Source organism: Apis cerana, linkage group LG10 (genome assembly GCF_029169275.1).
Source record: "Apis cerana isolate GH-2021 linkage group LG10, AcerK_1.0, whole genome shotgun sequence".
Taxonomy (NCBI): Eukaryota; Metazoa; Arthropoda; class Insecta; order Hymenoptera; family Apidae; genus Apis; species Apis cerana.
Window position 1 is genome coordinate 6,497,567 of NC_083861.1, and position 20,277 is coordinate 6,517,843.

General features: G+C 44.6%; 2 protein-coding genes across 4 annotated transcripts in view; both read right to left on the bottom strand.

Annotated features, from left to right (window-relative positions):
• The window catches only part of LOC108001218 (hillarin), a 198,963-nt gene that overhangs the window by 124,534 nt on the left and 54,152 nt on the right, over positions 1-20,277 (bottom strand). For 2 of the 3 annotated variants that reach the window (XR_009831613.1, XR_009831612.1), the window contains exon 13: positions 863-1,014. The exons of the other annotated variant lie outside the window; for it this stretch is intronic. The gene's annotated coding sequence lies outside the window, so the exon portion shown is untranslated. The remainder of the gene's footprint in view (positions 1-862; positions 1,015-20,277) is intronic. 3 annotated transcript variants of the gene reach the window in all.
• LOC108001172 (toll-like receptor Tollo) lies at positions 9,880-17,615 on the bottom strand. Its single transcript, XM_017062062.3, has one exon. It carries the CDS (start codon positions 14,171-14,173, stop codon positions 10,229-10,231), a length of 3,945 nt encoding a protein of 1,314 aa, XP_016917551.1. The 5' UTR covers positions 14,174-17,615; the 3' UTR covers positions 9,880-10,228.

Below are 20,277 nucleotides of genomic sequence, written 5' to 3' on the forward strand. Positions count from 1 at the left end.
AATGGGTTAAAGAATAACTGAAATACGAAAGAAATTTTCAATGCAATGTCGAATAATAATAAATTACTATTGAGAATTATTATCGAGAATTCTTTCTCAAAGTATTTTTCGTAAATAGATACCGCATTGAATTAATTATACGTAATTGGAAAAAAAAATTTAGAAAAAAAATTAGAAATATAAGACTATTTTTCACTACGTTAAAAAATAATTATACGAAAATAATCCACTAACGAAAAATTATTGTCGAAGATAAGTTTTGAGAATTTCTTTCGAGAATATTTTCCATAAATAGATTAAAGAATAACTATACGAATTCTCAATGCAATGTTCAATGATAAAAAATCACTATCGAGAATTCTTTCTAAAAATATTTTTCGTAAATAGATACCGCATTGAATTAATTATACGTAATTGAAAAAAGAAAATTTACAAAGAAAATTGGAAGTGTAAAAATTAAAGTAAAAATGTTCGAGAATAAAATCCTCAAGAGTATTTTTCGTAAATGGATACTACGTTAAAAAATAATTATACGAAAGTAATTCACGTAACGAAAAATTACTGTGGAAGATAATTTTTCGAGAATATTTTTCGTAAATGGATTGAAGTAATTAAGAAGTGACTATACGAGAATAATTTTCGATGCGGTGTCCATTAATAAAAAAATTACTACGGACAATAGTTCTCGAGAATTTTTTCTGAAAGTATATTTTTCCGTATTGAATTAATTATTAACGAGATTAATTCTCAATCCACTCCCACTAAGATTAAGAAGATCGAAATTCTCGAGAATTTTTAAATACATGCTTGCATAAAAAAATTAAAATATTAGGAATAACGAAAGGAATATCTACGCACTTACCTCGAGATTCGTCGCAATTTCTCCATTTGTTTTGGTTCGGAGCCCGATGTTATCGCGTTCGAAGTCGAATTAAGACTGATATATTCGGAGATTATTCAAGGAGACGCGTGGTGGGGATTGTTTATATCTTTCGTACCGGCTTGTACAACTCTCTGTAAATTTTAATATTATACGAATAAATATTTGAAAAACATTATTGAAATAATATTTAACTAGACATATTATTTTTAATATCGTTTAAACAAATAATTTTTCTTTTCAACGACGTATAATTTTACGAATATTTAAAAACATTTTTTTGTTATTAATTGTTAACAACAGACATTTTTATTAATCCTTTATTTAATTTATATTAATCCCCGCAAAACGTATAGGAATAAAGATTTTATTTGATCAATTTATTTATTTATTTATTATTTATTTATTAAACTCTATTTATTTTTCAAATTTATTCCCTTTACATTTATGAAATTGATGTAGTAACTTATCAATATGACGTGCTTCCGTTACGAAGAATAAACATATTTTACATATCCAATTGAACATGGACCGTGGATAAATAACATTAATAAATCGTATAAACCAATAAAAAAGGAAAGAAGAAAAAAGAAATGGAAGAAAAAGAAAAAAATTAATGACATAAATATTCAAACGGAAACAAACATAATATCAATTCGACGATGATCGGATTTCATTAAAATATCCAAAGCTATACAGATAAAAATGAAATCTTCTGAAAAGAAAAGAAAAAAAAAAAATACCAAGCCGAATAATTTCAAGTTTCGAAAAAGCCTCTACCAAAAAAACTCAATCCCTTTTCGATCCCCCATATATCCCAAAAAGAATAAAATATAACATCCTCTCGCCAACCTTGAATGAACCAAAAAAAAAAAAAAAAATTCCACCATCCATATAACGATCCCCCGACGAAAATCATGGAGTGCCAGGGGCATCGACAACGTATCGATAATCGATAATCGCGATCCTAGAGGATGCAGCCGCCAAATTCACGACGGGCGGCGCACAATTTGCCCGTCTTTATCCGAGGGGAGGGTTAACAGTTTTCCTCCTCCTTCCTGGATCTGAGAAACTGCTCACTTAAGATAGCCTATCTGGATACTATCGTCCACAGCACCGGGGGCACGTCATCGTTCTAATTAATTCCAACACACGCCCCCTACGCACGATCGATCAAGATATCGTGGCCGTGCGCGATTAGCCGGCGCTCGTTCGACAGTTGATTGATGCCGCGGCGTCTTCCATTCGGATCGAAGGGAAGGGAAGGGAAGCGAAGGGAAAAGAAAGGGAGTGAAAGAAAATAAAAAAGAAAGAGAGAGAGAGAGAGGAGAAGGAGGATACGCGCGTGCATACCAACTCGTCCAAAATAAATGAGGCTGGAAATTGTGGCGTATACGGTGTGTACCGGTGTGTCACGATAACGGCCGAGATGTTAGCTGGGTATCGCGTACAACGTGGCTATCGGCTCCTTGGGACGGAGTTTCGATCCCACCCTTCCCTTGAAATGGCCGCGTTTATCTTCGTTATCCTGTGAATTTCGCGAATGGAGAAAGAGGGGAAATCGGAGGATGCTGGTTTGCCTTTTTTCTTGGAAATTGAATGAGACGTATGGGAAGAGGGAGGGGGGAGAGAGAGAGGAGAGAGGACGAGTTGGAACGAGATTTGGAGATTGTGGGAATCTCGATGGTTAAGATTGTAGGAATGACGCGAGGATGAGAAGAGTTGAGGATTATTAAGAGGGATTTGAAATTGTCCTCCTCCCCCCTCCCCTGTCTTTCCTTCTTTTTTGGAGATTTGTACGGAGAGATAAACAGAAAGTTTTAATAAACTTGTTGGCGTATATTTATAGTCGGGGTGAAAAAAAAGAAAGAAAAAAAAGAATTCTTTTTACGCGTAACGAGTATTTTCATCGATGAAAAATTTCCATAACGAACCAAATAAATTGTAACTGATAGATGGGATATCAGTTTCCAATTTCGGGATCCGTTCGATTTTTGTTTAACGTTCTTTTCAATCGTGCGCCGTCGGGGCCCGCGATGAAAAGAGAAATTCTTCGTTAACGATCGACGTTATGCGTGTAAACGAATCAAAATTGCCACCGGACTCTTCAATTCGTTCAAAAATCGTCGAAATATCATGGGTGAAATCGTGGGTGAAAATCTTCTTTCCAGATTTATATCCCTAGATATAGATTTTTCATCTCGTTTCACATCCACTTTTCGCAACAATTCAACCCTCTCGTCGATAAAGCAAAAAAAAAAAAGAAAAAAAGAAAAAAAGAAAAAAAAGAAAAATATTGCTCGAATCTCGACGCCACTTCAATCTTCGTTAAGTGAGTTCCAATGGAGTAATCGCTTGTTTCTGCGATTAAGTGAGATTCAATTGGGTGCCTCGATATTTTCAACGACGAATTCCATTCGATTAGTCGGGCAGAGCGATCCAAAAAATCGAGCAATCGTCGGGTCGTCGATGCACTTGGAACAATTGGGACAGCGTTGAATTTGTATTTTCTTTTTAGACATATCACAGGTTATAATTACGATTATATTAATTCGTCTGAGTGGCCGGATTAGATTTCATTGATTATTACAGATGTTTTATTCCTTCTAATTAATCCATAATTACGCTGTGCCCATTGTTCGTATCTTCTCATGAATCGTGAAAGCATGCCTCTCTATAGAAACTGTGCTGTGCAACCCACCGATTAAAAGCCCCTCTGACGATCGTTCTAATTTCCATTTCTAATTAGAACCTACTTAACGCAACGCATCCTCCAACAGAAGCAATTTATTTCTCAAACTACTTAATTCGTTTTTTCAAGTTGCAACGGTAACACGAGAAACGTTTGCACGTTGCCACACTTGCTTACGATAGCTAATTAAGTTAAAACTGATGATAAATTATCTTTATTCGTTAAACTACTTTATCCATTCGGAAAATAGGGAAATTTCTCCAACGAAATACGTTCAATTCCTCGTCCAAAATATATTAAAAATTCTCACACCGTCCTTTGCGCAAACAACTTCCCACGAGATACGAATCCTTCCCTGCTTATACATACTGCACCAGTTAGGCGCCGATCTTAGCCGAACGTTGCCGAACAACCGTCGGTCGGTTGATCGGCGCGGTTGCGCGGCAGGTTTGAATTTTTCAGCGTCGCCGCCGAAAAGCCTTAAATTATCGATCCACTTGGTGGGGGCGGGTCCCGCGGACGGGTTACTTTGATTATTAAACGCGTCTACATGACCCACTATTTCCGCCCGATATCAGCCTTCTCTTATTATTATTCCATTTGCCCGCGGTGGCCGGCAAATGTAATTTTGCCCGAGACCGTCCTAAAGTCGTAATGACATTAGCTCGCCACGGCTCTTTTCTAGCATTCGTTGTTGCCCGCGGCCATCCAAATATTTGACTCGTGCCGAGTGCACGCGCTTTAATCCCTCTGGATTTTCTTTCTCGGAGAAACAGGGTCTTGCGCTGATAAAACTATTACTAGCGTAAGGAAAGTAGAAAAGGGATTTTCGTTCGGCGATGGTGGTGGTGGTAAAGAACGACAGTTTAAAAGGCGGAGGGAAACTCATCCTCTTACAAACTGTAACTTATGCCCTGGAATCTCGCTCGAGGACGTGACCTGACGGCGCAACGCGCGTGAAATTCCTGAATACCGAGGCTCAGGCTACTCCGTGGTCATAGGGGTTGCAACCCTTGCGGTCGACCGGTTAAGTCTCTCCCGTGAGCGCGGTGAATGGAATTAAATATGCGTGATACATTTAGGGCGCGGCGTTGAATTTCGTTGCACGAAAATTTAGTGGTGAAACGATCGCTGCTGATGATTTTTCATACAATCTAACTCTTGCCGTGGATAACTTGTGCTGTGGATATTTTCTTTTCGTTTTTTTTTTTGTTTGAGATTACTTTGCTTGTATTAATCGTTCAATCTTGAATAATTTTATATGTTTATGGAAATTGGACTTTATTCCCCATACCTCAGGCTCCATTTTCGTACGAGAGCAAAATTTTACTTTTAAATCGATTCTTATTTCCATTCGATGTTATTAAACCCTTTGAGCGGTCGTATATATATATATACACTTTACAATTATAACAAAAAATCATTCTTATTTTCTGTTATTGCGTAACTTTGGAATAACGATAAAAAAATCGCTCGACAGAATAAAATAAAAAACGTTCGAATTCGTGTACAAGAGAGCAAAGAACCTCCAAGAAGCCACGCGTCGCCACGTGTGCGAGCATGACGAACGGTTGGCAAGGGTGTGGGATGGCCGTTTCCTGTGCTATCATCACCGCTGCACCCTCTCTCCGCGTGGAAAGGTCTATTCGGTGAGTTGGCCGCGGTGATAAAGGTGTTCTCGGCGCATGTACGCGCCGTATTTAACATTTTATTCCCCGCCAGAAGCGGTGCAGTTTTCCACGATACGGGTAATGCGATAAATTATTCCGCGTCCCCCGCTTATCTCGTCTCCTCCCTTTCCACCCTCGCTTCTTCTTTCCTCTTTGCCTTTCCCCTCCTCCCCTTTCTTCCAGCCTTTCTTCGCTCGTTTAATGCTATTTGACGCGGGCGTGAGAAAATGTTGGCCGGGAGAGTTAGTTGGAGAGTTGGCAGCAGCGCGTGGAAAAACAGGTGGCACGGTTTCGATTAACCAAACCATTGATCGATCTCGTTTCCGTATCGTTTGGTGATTGGATCTGATTTTCTTGGATCTCGAATGAATAATCGTTTTGAATCAAAATGCGTTGTTTGGTGTTAGTCGCGCGACGATTGGATTGTTGTAATTGTATCGCATTGGCGAATACAATGGCGATCCAGATTTTCGAACAGATTAATTATCGGTTATGGAATATGTGTGTATGCGGTAAATAAAAAGATGCCTCGGAGGCAGGAAATGGTACGCGTTATAATGCGTTGTCGTATTTGTAGATAATATTGTTTATATGTAGACGTTGTATCCTTTACCGATGATTCAATTTTTCCACGGTTCATTAGTTATTTAACTGAACAGAAGAGAAATAACGGCCCGAGGTGTTGTTATAATTAATTAGACACGATGGAGCGGAGAAATAATGCGGATTTTCGTATTTTAAATTTGAATAAAACACGGCTCCCCCTCGATGGAATGGAACAGCCACGTTTATATACATATATTATACGAGTAACAGTAACAAGGATTTGCATGATTTAAATTTGGATTAGACTAATCGTTAAGACGGAGAATTTTTGTTTGCACATCGGTGGAATAAATAAATTCGATAAATAAATCTTCGATCGAATCTCGTTCCTTTATTCTCGTCCATCAAAATTTCAATTTGCAATATAAACATCGACGGATAGTTTTTCCTCGTTGAAACGTGACTTCTTTCTTTTTCTTCTTTTTCTTTTTTCGACGATCGACCGATCTTTTCTATTTATGCACTTTCAAGCGCCCACTCGAAAAAGTAGCTAGCTAGTTCTCAAGTGTTCGCGCCTTCGTCGAGGGTCCGTTTCCTGTGTTCGAGCTTAAAGAACCGTTCTGAAGGAGACGCTCGCTCTCTCTCTCTCTCTCTCTCTCGAAAACCAAACACTCATGGTCAAGAATAATCCACGAAATATCCACCAAGTGAGTTTAACTTGGAAAATACCATCATTATAGGAAATTCAATTTATCGAACATAATCGAATCTTGATCCAGACTAAATCCAACTCGGCCGTAGAAAATGCTTTGATGCAAAATTGACTCACGTTACGAAGGTACCATATTTCTAGCATTCCTCATTCTTCCTTATAAATAAGAAATAACACCCGAAAGAAAGTATTTCAGAAAGGAAGGTAAGATCACACAAACGAAGAAGTGTATAAAATTAACGTGACATTCTCTTCGTTATCTCCTTTTCTTTGTAAATAAAAAAAATACCATAAATTGATAATTATAATAATAATAATAAAAGAAAGATATCTTACAAAGATGGAAAATTATAGCAAACGTGATGCGTGACACATCTTCTTTCACAAACGGAATTAAAACTTTACGTCCACCGTTAAATTCTATAATTTAGTTCGAGTGTATTGTTTCTCCGGAAATCAAACCGACGGGAGGAACTTCCGTACAAAATTTTAAACAACAATTTGCCGGACGGACGAACGAAACTGATTCATTCTCGCCTGCTACATCACCCCCTCAGGGATGAAGTTTTTCGGCGATTTCTAATAAAAATTTCATCCAACTCGAAACAACCCCCGATTTGTGTTATCTTGCGAGCGAACGAGGCGTAAACGCGGCTGAGTGTATTTTACAAGAAGAGAAAAATTTATACGTCGATCTCGAGATGTTAATAAGCGTTTCAGGGATAAAGAGGAGAAAGGGAGGAGGGAAAGAAAATTGAAAAAAAAAGGAGAGGAGTGGAATAAGAGAGAAGCGATCGGAGAACGAGGAAGTTGGCGAAAAGAGGAGCCACATTCGACGATGGGGAGGGAAAGCTATTAGTGTCGAGCGAATTAAAACGAGTTCACGAAGAACGTCAAAGTTCTTCGGGTGGGCTTTCTCGATGGAAAACTTTCGAGTTCGCCAGTTCGCGTTCGCTGACCCGGACACGGATTTCTCACGGTAAGTGACAAAGGAACAAAAGAATATTCTCGTCCATTTCTTTCTTTGTTTCTTCTTTTTTTTTTCTCTTCATTCATTTTTTTTTTTTTTTTTTTTTACAAAACAAACGTGTTTATTTCTCATGGTTCTTTGCTGAAATGGAAAGTGGCAATTAATTTAATAATCACGTAACAGATCGTGAATACAATATATATATACATATACATATACATATACATATACATATATATATATATATTGTTTGATCCGATGAGCGTATTTACAACGATACAATACAATCAATAATAAATCCGCAAGTTTTTTTAGAGAGAGGCCGAGATATTTTTTCCCTCGGGGACCATATAGGTACACGTGTCTGGCCACTTTGACGTGCTCGAAAAGTGTGCGTGAATTATTTACAACGTTAGATTATACACAGTATTTACAGGAGGATCATCCACTTACAAACTAATAAGCGTTTGGCGACCGTTGCTTTTTCTCCAAAAAAGACAGTCGTGAATCTTAGGAACGAGGTGTGTACATGTGTGTGTGTGTATGCGCGTGTATGTATGCGTGTATATGTTCGTATATGTCTAAAAGACGTGTCTCCTCACTTCTTCCTCACTCTCTCATTCTCTCCTAAGGACGCGCGCGTATTCTCTCTCTCTCTCTCTGTCACAATTTTCGCGATTAAATTTCATTTCTCCCTAGCTAACGAATTGACAAACGAACAAGACGAAGGATGGATGAGAACCATGGGCGGGCTTCGTCTCCCGAGGTTGGAGGGAAAAAAGAAAAAAAATATAAAGATTTATTAAAATATAATATATAAAGATATTAGTACGAAGTGGAGCTCGCCTCGGGATTCGGAGCACGCACGGCGCGTATCATTCTCGTCTTTTCTCTCTCATCATCGGTGAACGGGAGGGGATTTGGAACGGTTTTCGACCAATCCTCGATGCTCCTCGAGCTCCTCGATCGGAACGTTTTCTCTATCGTGGAAAAATATAAAATTCCGCCTTGAAATAGGGAAGAGGGAGGGAAACGCTCGATCGTTAAGGTAAACGAACGGTCTTGGGGAAATAAAAATTAATTTCGAATCAAATATTCCGCTGTTTTTTCTTTCTTTTTAAGAAATATGCGTGTCTCTCTCTCTCTCTATCTATCTGTCTCTCTTTTCTCGGTTTCTTTTTCGGTTCAACGAGAACGAGGTGGATTACGTTTCACGTCTCGCGCGAAGAGATTTGTTATACTCGGTACAAGAAATAGGAATCTTTGAACTCTTTATTAATCCATCCCGCAATCTCGTTACGGTCGTGTCCGAGAAAAATAGAAAATCGGCTTTTTCGGAGAGAACGATGATTAGAGAACGATTAAATGGGTGATGAAACAGACGGCGTACAGTAAATAGGAAAGGAAAGGAATACATCGCGAATTTTTTCGCTCGTCTTTCCAATAATAATAATAATAACGAATGTCTTGTGATTATTACGAGAAAATAAAAAATACAGGAGGAGAGACGACATCGCCGTATAAATTCACGAGATGAACGAAAATCATGCATATATCACATGCCTTTTAAAAAAGAAGAAAGAAAAAAGGAAACGAAATCGTCACGCGGTGGATTCTCTGGTCAAATTCATCGGACGCGCATTGCGATTCGTCGAGAATCGTGGAACAAACGAAATCACTCGAGACTCGTCGGCCAAATCGGTGAACGAATGGAAAATAAATATAACCATCGTTGCCGTTGGTTCGCCGAAAGAGAAAGAAAAAGAGAGAGAGAGGGAAGGCGAAAATTCTGGCATCACGATCGATCGATCGATCGAGGTGTGCGGTCGCGGTGAAATCGACGAGGACGCTCCCCGCTCGTGCGAGACCGGCAGAGTTATTTTTCAAGCGCGATCGAAACTCTCGACGCCGCAAAAAAGCCCCGGTGACGGAGGAAAATTTCGAGAGATTCGAACCCCTCCTTCCTCGAAACTCGAACGGAAGATGCTCGAACGCGAATTCGAACCGGCGGTGATCGTGCAACAACGAAGAAAAACATCCGCGTGATCCACTTCCGATCATCGTTGCGGTTTACTCCTCCTTTTTTTTATTTTTCATCTCATCGTTCTAAGTTTCGTCTTAGACCCCAGAGAAGCGAACGAGAACCGAAGATCTACCGCTTTCTCGTCGACCGCTATCACCAAAATACTTTTTTCTTCACTCTCACTCTCTCTCTCTCTCTGCACGAGTTAAAAAATAACGAGTGGATCAGGGCGCGTAACGTTACGAAGAAACGAGCGTAGCGAGTAAACCCGCCTCCCGATTTATCGTCGATCAACATCACGGTTGGTATTAAACGAAAAGAGTGTTGTCGGGGGAGAGAGGAGGAGGGGGGTATCGCCTCGCGTCCCCTGGAAACCACTTTCTCGCGAGGCGATAACCAACCCCCTCCTGCATAAACGATCCTCCACGTTCGGGTTTCCGTGGCGAGCGTGACGAGAACCCGAGGGAAGATCCCCCTCTGTAGCCGAGCCGATTCTAGTGGAAGAGCAAACAGACCGGGACGAGGCGAGTCGTCGTCGTCGTCGTCGTCGTCGTCGTCGTTCGGTTTATCGCGAGCGAAACTGTACAAATATCCTAACGACGTACACGTACCATCTCTCTCTCTCTCTTCTCTCACTCTCTCTCTCTCTCTGTCTGTCACTTTTTACATCGCAGGCTCGATCAGAGTCCAGCGTCCGACTCGGCGGCGAACGAGCGTGGAAGAGGATCGTCCGTACTAGACGAAGTAAGTACGAGGGTTGGCCGGATGCGTCAAGGCCTCGCCCGGGGGCGCTGTGGGGACCGGTGGTTCCGGTATCGTGCTGTAAAGATGGCTGCCCCTCGAGGAGAGGCTGGCGGGTCTGGCGCCCCCCGCGTGCAACGCGCTGTAACCCCCGTGCTGGAGCTGGTGCTGGTGCTGGTGCTCCGCGCCGCTGTCCTCGTCCTCGGTCCTGCTGCTCGCCGAGCTGACATAGGTGGACTGCGTGGGCGTGGGCGTGGGCGCGTGCACCGGCGCGACCAGAACGCCGTTAGGCTTGGTCCACGCGTCACCGGCCGAGGGGGCGGCCGTGTAGCGCGCCGGTTTCCGATTTCGGTCGTTCACCTTCTTGCTGCCGTCTCGCCTCTTGCCCACGGAGTCGGGCATGGCGAAGCGCAGCTTCTCCCAGAACCTCTTCTCGCCCCACACGACCACGGTGCACGTCTGAAGGAGCAGCTGGAACTCGGGGTCGCGGGCGGGCGCCTCGGTCGCGAGGAGGACGACGACCCGCCTCTTCCTCGAGCCGGGCCTTATGCTCTCGAGGGCGGTCCTCAGCGCGGCACGGAACTCCGCGTGTTGCCACTCGTTGGCGAGGAACACGGGCGAGAAGATGATGACTATGCGCCTGGCGGCGGCCGCCGCCGGCGGCACGGCCTCCTGCGCCCTCGCGGGCGGCAAGTCCCGCCAGTGGAGGCAAAGCGCCAGGCCCGACTGCTCCAACTCGGCCGCCAGAAACCTCGACACGAAGTCCTCGTCCCTCTCGCTGTACACTATGTAGCCGTCGTACAGCCGGTCCCTCTCCTCGTCGGGCGGCGCGCTCATCTTGCCGAGGCGGAGGCCGTATCGGGCGTGGGCCCAGAGGCGGACGTCCTGGCGGAACGCGAACGCGAGGGCGACGAAGAGGGAGATGGCGATCACGGCGACCAGCGCGCCCGCCAGCAGCGGGACCAGGTTGCCGCCGAGGAGGGGGATCTCCTGGATGCCACGGCTCACGGCCTCGGTGGACGGGTCCCCGCAACGGTTCATAGCCTGGGCCAGGGTCTCGACGCCGTCGCGGCAGTACATCTTCTCGGGATCGCCTCGATGCTCGGCCAACCAGCCGCGCAGCTTGGCCGCGTTCCCGCACTCGCAGCTCCACGCGTTACCCTCCAACGCGACCACCGTCCTCGTGCTGTCCCCCACGCTCGGCAACGCTTCCCACGGTCGAAAGTTGACGATGCGATTGCTGTCCAACCTCAACACCTCGAGATTCCTCATCTTCTTGAACGTGGTGTTGCCCACCGTGGCGATCGCGTTGTGGTCCAGATACAGCTCGGACATCCTCTCCAACTGGTCGAACTCGAAGCCCCGCAACTCGCGCAGGGCGTTGTCCTCCAGGTGGAGGACGCGCAACGCGCCCACCCCGTTGAACGTGAAATTGTGAATGCCGGATATCCCGCTGTTGTTCAGGTACAATACCTCGAGGCGGCGTTTGCCTATGAACACGTGGCTGCCCAGCTCGCCCAACTCGTTCCCGTCCAGATATATCTCGGTCGCGTCCATCGGGATCCTCTCGGGGACGTGGTTGTAGCCGGCGTTGGAGCAGTCGACCACGTTGCTCGACCAGCTGTGGTCGTGGTAACAGGAGCAGTTGTCGGGGCAGGTCATCTCGCAGTCGCACGCGTCGAAGTCGCAACAGTGGCACAGGGCGAAACAATGGGCCTCGTAACGGCACAGGAAGTCCTTCGATTTCAACGAGAGCAACGGCCTCCTGGGGGTGGCGCGGGCGTGCACCATCTCGCACGTGACCGAGTCGAGATCCATGACCCGCGGGTGCTGGCGTAGACGCGCCGCCATCTCGTTGATCCTCGGCAACCACTCCATCGTGCAGTTGCACAGAATCGGGTTGTCGCCTATGTAGAACTCGGGCAACTCGGAGTCCTCGGCCACGGTTTGCAGGGATATCGCAGCGACGTCCAGACTCCTTATCTCGTTCCCGTACAACACCACCTTCTGGAGGCTCCTCTTCTGGAAGAACGTCGCCGGCCCGACCGTTCGTATCTTGTTGTTGTTGAGGAACAACGTCTCCACGCTGTCCGGCACGTTCGCCTCCCCGATCTCCCCGATTTGGTTGTAACTCGCGTCCAGCATCTTTATGCGCAGCGTGTTCCGCACCGCGTAATAATTGCCGAGCTCGCTTATCTGATTCGCGTGTATGTCCAGCCATTCTATGCTGGGCGGTAGATGGCTGTAGTCGAACCACAGCAGCTTATTGTCGGACACGTTCAACCAGACGAGGGTCGAGAGGCTGGTGAACGCGCCGCGGATCTCCGTCAACTGGTTCCCGTCCAATCTAATGGCGCGCAACACGGGGTTGGCCGCGAAAGCGCTCTGCTCCACGTGACGGATGTAATTGTTGGCCAGATTCAACACCTGCAACGCGGGCAGGGCGGCGAACGCCTCGCGCGACACGTTCTCGAGCTTGTTGTCGACCAGCCCCAACCCGTACAGCTCGCTCAATCCGACGAACGAGTCGTTCTCGATTCTGGACACGTGGTTGTTCCCGAGGTCGAGCGTTTTCAACGAGCGTAGCACGCGTACCGCGTACGGGATCTCGGTCAGATAGTTGCCCCTCAGGGACAGATCTTGGAGGCCGGTCAGATTGTCGAACACGTGGCGGTGAAGGGCTCTCACTTTGTTCGCGTCCATGAACAGTTGGTTGAGGGTGGTGAGGCCGATCGTGTGGGCCGGGTCGAATCTCGCGATCCGATTGTGGGACAGGGTGAGCATGTGCAGGTTGGTCAGGGAGCCGAAGCAACCGTCCGTCAACGTCTCGATCTCGTTGTGCTCGAGCTTCAATATTTGAAGGCTGTACAATCCTTTGAACACGTGGCCGTCGATCTTGGTGAGCGCGTTGTGGGAGAGATCGAGAATCACGAGGCGGACCAGCCTCGAGAACGTGTCCCTGTTCACCCAACGATTCGTCAACTCGTTCCCGCTCAGATCCAATATTTGCAACTCGTCCAGGTTGTCCAATAAGCCGGGGGCCAACACGGCCAGCGAGTTGTTGCTGAGTATCAGCTCTCTCAGCTCCCTCGTCTTGGAGAACAGCTCGGGTGGCAACGCGACCAGACGGTTGCTCGACACGTTGAGGGAGTGCAACGCGGTTAAACCGGCCAGAGCGTGATCACCAACGGCGTTGATCGCGTTCTCTTGGAGCTTCAACACCGTCAGGCTGCGCAGATTGCTGAGCGCGCGGTCGTGGATCGTGGTTAGGTCGTTGTTGCTCAGATCCAACACCTCGAGGCTGGGGGTGCACGATTCGGCCGAGTCGGAGAATCCCAGGGAAACGATGTCCTGTAACTTGTTGCGCGTCAGATTCAATGTGGCCAGGCTCTGCACCGGGCAGAGTAATTCGGCCGGGAGCGTCCACAGATTGTTGTCGGCCAGGTCGAGGTGTTGCAGATGCGCGAGACCGCGCAGAGAATCCCTGTGAAGCTCCAAACTCATCGCCGACCAGTCGCCGTTGTGCGTGATCAACGACAAAGCGCGCAAATTGTGCGCGGACGCGAAAACACCGGCTGGCAGGTAGCGGATCTTGCAATAATCCACGCGAAGCTTCTCCAAACGGGGCAGGGGGGAGAAGAATCCGTGCGGCCCGTCTATCTGGCTCTCGAAGAACAACACGTCACTGCATTCCAAGGCCAAAGAACTGATCGAGTCCACTTGAATGGCCGAGAGATTGCCAATTAGGCTGGGCACGTTGGCGATAGTCCTAACCCTACAGGCCAGAGCTTTTTCTCCGTCCTCTCCGTCCTTTTTCCACTCGCACCCGCTCGGTGCCTCGAGGCTCGTGATGCTGCGCCCGTGTATCGGGCCCGCGTTCAGAAACAGGGACCAGACGATCCCCAGCACCGCCGCCAAACCAACCCGTGTCGCCTCCATTCCGACCAATTGTCGTTTCTTTCCTTCACGCACGCACGCACGCACGCACGCACGCACGCACGAGCACAGACACGGGTCGAATTCTAAACCGACTCTCCTCTCGTCGCGATCGTCGCGTGAGCCAGTCGTCGTAAGCGTTGCCGTCGTCACGCACTCATAGTCACTCTATCACAACACCATTTCCCGCGGTGTACGAGGAGTCGATTCTGGAACGTGATACGACACCCCGTTTCCCCGTTTTTCTTTTTCCGTGTCACGGGCGAGGAGGGGCGACGAGGGGCAGGAAAAAAGAAAAAAAGAAGAACAGGAACGTTCAATCTCGTGCGTATCGCCCCGTCGCCAGGGATCTCGCCACTCGACCACCACCGAACGAGGGAAAAAACGATAATCCGTCTCGTCCACCAAACGTTGCTCGACTCGATGCTTCGTTTCTTTTTTCCGCGAATGAACACCGACTCGGCATAACCACTTATCGACACTGCATTCCCCCGATCACTCGTGTACGTATATACGATCGTCCTTCGAATCCACCAACGCGTGACGCCTCCGTTTACAGCGGACTTCGACCCTCGTGAGAAACTACATGTGAAACGGAACGTTACGAGCGAGAAACCAAGAGTCGAGGTTGGCGCAACGACGTTCCACCGCGAACGCCGGAGAGCAACTGACTCCGAATCCGAGTCCCTATTCCGTCGACGGTCACGCACCCTGCATGACTGCCAGCGTGCAGTTAACGCCCCACTCCTATCCCCACCATCGGCCAATTTTACCCCCACCACGGGCCAGGATGTATATCCCTCCAACGGTCCCGACCGAATACCAACTTACGCTATAGTAAACTCCGTAACACATTCGTCGAACCCACAAACGCACACAGTTGCACGAGACACGAGTGGGGTAAGCGTGCTAACGTTTTGCGCCACGAGCGGCTGCCTCGTTGCGAAGATGCAACAAACCAGCTGACTGACAACACTACTTACTAGGTAAACACCAAACTGGTTCCTAGGCGTACGGGCGCGCATTTATCAACCGACTCCTCTATCTCTCTCTCTCTCTCTCTTTTCCCATCCACCAAGGGTTCCTCCCCCACTTTCAAGCTTCTTTACCTTCGAAACCGCTTCACCGGAGTTGTCGTTGCTTAATAGGCTACGAACACTGCCGTGTTCTTTCGCATCCGACCGGACAACCGCTTGTGATTTGTTGTCTATGCCCCACCGCTGATTTGTACGCGCGTATCCTCCACTTCCGGAATAGAGGGAAGAATAGGTCTTTCTCGGAAGATTCTTCGACGATAGCGGGAAAGAAACGTGTTTTCAGTGATCTACCTGCATCCAGATTTCGGTCGAGATTTTTGGAGAGTTATAATTTGATCGAAGGACTTTGAATCGATAGTTTTATTATTACGTTCGGAATCGAGAAAGTATTTTTATCTTCCTATATTTCGCGAGAGAAATATTCCACGTCTTTGTAATTCGATCGGGGATTAAGAAATATTTTTAACTTTGCCGTGGAAAATATAATAAACAAATATTATGCGGAATGGGAATTGGAGTGGAAAGGTGAGAGAATAAGAGTGGAGAGCAAATTAATAAGAAGAAGAGCAGATCCCGTCTAATTAAGGAGTACATAGTCGGTAATATAACGTTTCAGTGTTAATACTTTGCCTGCACAAGCTTCGTAACCGATAATGCTTAAAAGTCTGTCAGCTGGTAAAAGATATTAACGGTTTGTGTTTCAACTGAAACGTTCCAGAAGCATTAACACCTAGCTCCAGATTTTTCTTTCCTACGATTCAGAAACTTTAACACATCCTAATTTTCTATCTTTCCAAGTAGCTAACATGAATGTAAACACTATCTATATTCACTATCTATACTATCAATGCTCAACTTGGTGCCAATGAATTGAGAACACTGTCGGAAAAAGTCGTCTGACTTCTCAAATCAAAACTCTGGATTCGTGATATTTGAGATATCACGTGATATCAAATATTACACATGAACAAGTACGTTGTATCGTTGCATAACTACGAAATAAAAATATTCGATCGAAAAATTTTCTTTTAATTTTCTTTAAAAAAAATTTTCAAATTCAACTGTAATTGGAACAATATTTCTTTCGACTTCTATTCCTGAAATTTAATCAGGAAAAAAATTATCGAGATCACACGTAAAATCACCGTTTCTTTCATTCGAGGGATGGCTTATATGATCAAGCATACTTTTGGCGCCATCTACTCTGCCATCTCGAAACTAAGCTCGATATTTGAAAGAGAAAAATTATTTTTCTTAATTCGATACCATTGTTTCGTTCCGCTCAATTCTTCCATTATATTCTATTAATAAATCGCGACTGTATCAAAGTTCATCTCACGCTTTATCGATATCGATGTTTTGCGGCGGGGTCCCATGAGAAACGTACGGCGATGCGATAATTTCGACATACTCGTTCCAAGAGATTACTCACACGTCACAGCCCCGCTCATAAGACGATGAATCACGCAAAGTATACCCGATGAACACGTGGGATTATAAATTCGGTGCACAGTGACAAATGGGGGCGGTCACGGTTCCGGGCGTGCAAGGTTTCCACACTTCATTACGTATTTACGAGTTGTCAAGCTGATATCACTTCCTCGTGTGGTCAAAGATTAACAAATCTTGCGCGCCAATCTAACCAAATTATTAATTCGCGTAGTTCGAAATAATTTTTGAAATTTGTACATGATACGAAATAGCAATGGTAACGAAAGAAATTGAAATAGAGAAAAAAAAAACTTTCTCTCAAAAGATTGTTTCATCTTTCATTCGAACAGAAAAGAATATTGCATTCCAAAAAAAAAAAAATGATAATTCTACAGATTTCTAAAAATTCCTTCGTTTATGAAATTCTCTCTCGTTCTGTAGGAAAAATAGAGTATTGTGCTCCAAAAATTGAAACTCCAGAAATGAGAATTTTTTTTTTTCATCCTAATATTCCGTTTATTTATTCTCGTCAAGCACCATGTTTCAAAAATAAAACCAAAACTCTCTCAAAATATATATATATACATACATATTTATTTATTTATTCCCAATAAAATTCCCCATTTAAAGCATCGTGTTTCCAATTTCGAAATACAATTCGCGATAACGATAACGCAACTGCTTAAATAATTGACTAATCTTATAGATTAGAAAACGCGTTACAGGCTGAAACTTTGAGCATATCTGGATACGTCACTCGGTAATCCTCGAATTGCAAAACGCATCGGTCAGCTGTTCGGACTCGATAACAGAATCAATTTCACTGGCAACTTGTCCAACTCAATTCGATCGAAATGGCGGGAAACGGGAGGAGGGAGGATCGTTTAACAGGTTGATTTTATCAACGGTGTTACGAGCGCAACGCGACCAGCCAGGGGTGGTTTAAAGTTTCGCTTCTACACGGTCGCGGCGGAAAATATTTTTCGTATTTTCACGTTGCCGTTCCATTCGAGACGATTTTTTAACTCGCAAAAGTTTCGCTTCATATTCTCTACATTAACTCCTTTTCTCCCGGGTCGGATCGAAAGAGGGATCGGTTTCGAAAAGAGTCTGCCCCCGCCGCCTGTACAACGCCTGTGCACGATATATTAACGCATAAATCGTTACTCGTTATGGCAGCGGGTATTCGAGCTGCGAAGCAAGAACTTCATCACTAACCGCTAACAAGACAACTAACGCACAAAGAAAACGGTTCGGATACGTGGAACAGGAATAAATTCTTGGAACGCATTCTTTGAACATTTTTTTTTTCTCTTTCTCTCTCTCTCTCTCTCGATTCTCTTTGCGCAAATTACGTTTTATTCGTCGACAAGAGGAGCGTTTTCTTGTATATTTCGATGTATATGGAATATTATTTCGTCGTAACGTATTCTATAAACTCGATGTTTAAACGAGGAAACGGTATTATGGGGATTAAAATTCCAAAAATTCTTTGGTCCCATTCGACGAAAAGTGGAATAGTGTACTTTCAGGAATTAAAATTTCATCTAGAAATGGTTTATTTTTTATGTAAAAAATTAAATACGAAACTCACGAATTTCGGAATCTCTAATTTTTTTCTTAATATCCAATTAGTAATTCAATCTGATAATTGAATTTAATATTACAGTCAAGTTTTACAATTTATTTTTCAGATTCGGGGGAAAGGGAAGAGAGGAACGAGGATAAACCAAAATTCTAATTAAAATTCCATCCAATTAAAACGCCATCAGATCTTTTCGAGAAATATAAATAGACTGAAAATCACTCTCTTCGAGCGTTGCAAACATCGTATCGAAATATAAAGAAAAAGAGAGAGAGAAACATAAATCTGATTAATCGAAAATCTCGCGCAACAACACCCTCCTTTTCTTTAACACAGCCCATCTCGAATATCGATCTTCTCCATGGAGAATCTAATCCTTGACAGAGTTCCAAGGCGAACACGAAACGTTCTGGACGAAATCCGCTTTGCGAAATGGGCGGAGGGAAGGTCAGTTCCTTTCAATGGGCCACCGTGCCGTTCGATCCTATCCGTCCACGGAAGTGGTCTATTTCTCGTAAAGATTTCCGTCTCAGTCGAAGGAATCGATCGATCCCTTCGAGGCGAATTTACGGGCAATCGAGCAATCGTCTGGCACTTTCACTCGCGGGGACCAAGGGGAGAAGGAAAACTGTATCGTGTCGTGATTAGCATAGAGATAGAAAGTATCGTATCACGCTCTCGATTGCTCTTTGAACAACGGTCAATTCTACTGACAATCCTACGTATTAGATTGTTAGGTAACTGGAGAAATTTTAAAAGGGAAACCATTCGAGAATGAAACTTTGGATGTATCAAAAAAGAAGAGTTTAACGTAGAATCAGTAGGATTTTTATCTTTTTGAATAATGTTTGTATAACGTTGTAAGAGAGTATTATAATAAAGTGGAGATTAAACGGGGAAAAAATTTTTTTAAATTAAAACATGATACATAGGACAAAAATATATTTGTAAAATACGATAAATATCCTGAAAGAAACAAATTTGAGTTTTCATTTCCATTAAAATATTTTTACGAATATATATATATATTTTTTTAAATTTTACGAAGGATTCCCTTTCGCGAAATTAAAAACCGCAATTGAATAACGTAAATGGAATGAAAAAAAAAGATATAAATTTTTAGCCGATATCGCACAATACTTTGCTTTTTAATTAACGAACGAACACGAATCGATGAACGAGAAAATAAGCAGAGCAAAACGTATCTCCAAGAAACTGATATACCACTTCCCTTCACCGGGCCAATTCCTCCAAACAAGCTGAAACAATTCAAATCATCTCCTCACCTCCCCCCGCAACAATATCCAATAACACACTCATCACTAAAACAAGCACGCTTAGATAGCAAACGCACGATACTCCCAAAACAATATCTTATTCCCATTGTCCCAAGAGCGCCAACCCTATCAGCCACCCCCGTGTATCCAACGTCACACACAGATCCTCCAACCACACATACACGCATCCATATACATCCGATAAGATTCCGTGGAAAGGAATCGAAAGATCGAGGAGTGCAGCTGATCCAATTCCCCCTTCCGAGATCGCGTTCACGGCATACCGATCGCTCGCACGACGACACGTGGCCGACGTGTCCGGCGCGCTCCCTGATACCTGAGAAATACGGCAGATGCGATCGAGGGCCGTGGAAGGAAGGTGACGTTTCCCTGTTAGGTGAATGCGGGGATCGCGTAGCGGAGAGAGACTCGCAGGCGGAGCTTTCGCGCTCGAAAGACCGCCTGCAAGACCGCCCCTGTGCGCTTCGTTTCGTTGCGTTGCACGCGGATGAATCTCGTTCACAGCTAATCGAAGGAATCTTGGGAAATGTCGAGGGTTTGGAGAGAAACTTTGCAAACCGTGGATATAATTACAAGAATTGGAATAAGAAAGTGGTTTGTTTGGAAGAGTAGCTAGTTTTGTTTAACTTAATCGATGTATGACTTTCTATAGGCATATTTAACGTTCTATGTAAAAGGGAAGCGCGAGGAGGAGAGAGAAAGGAAGATGTTTATTCGAATCTCTATAAATTTAGAACGCGAAAGGTTGATAAGAGA

Coding starts and splice junctions, on each gene's coding strand:
- LOC108001172 (XM_017062062.3), bottom strand. CDS start 14,173: ATGGAGGCGACACGGGTTGGTTTGGCGGCGGTGCTGGGGATCGTCTGG.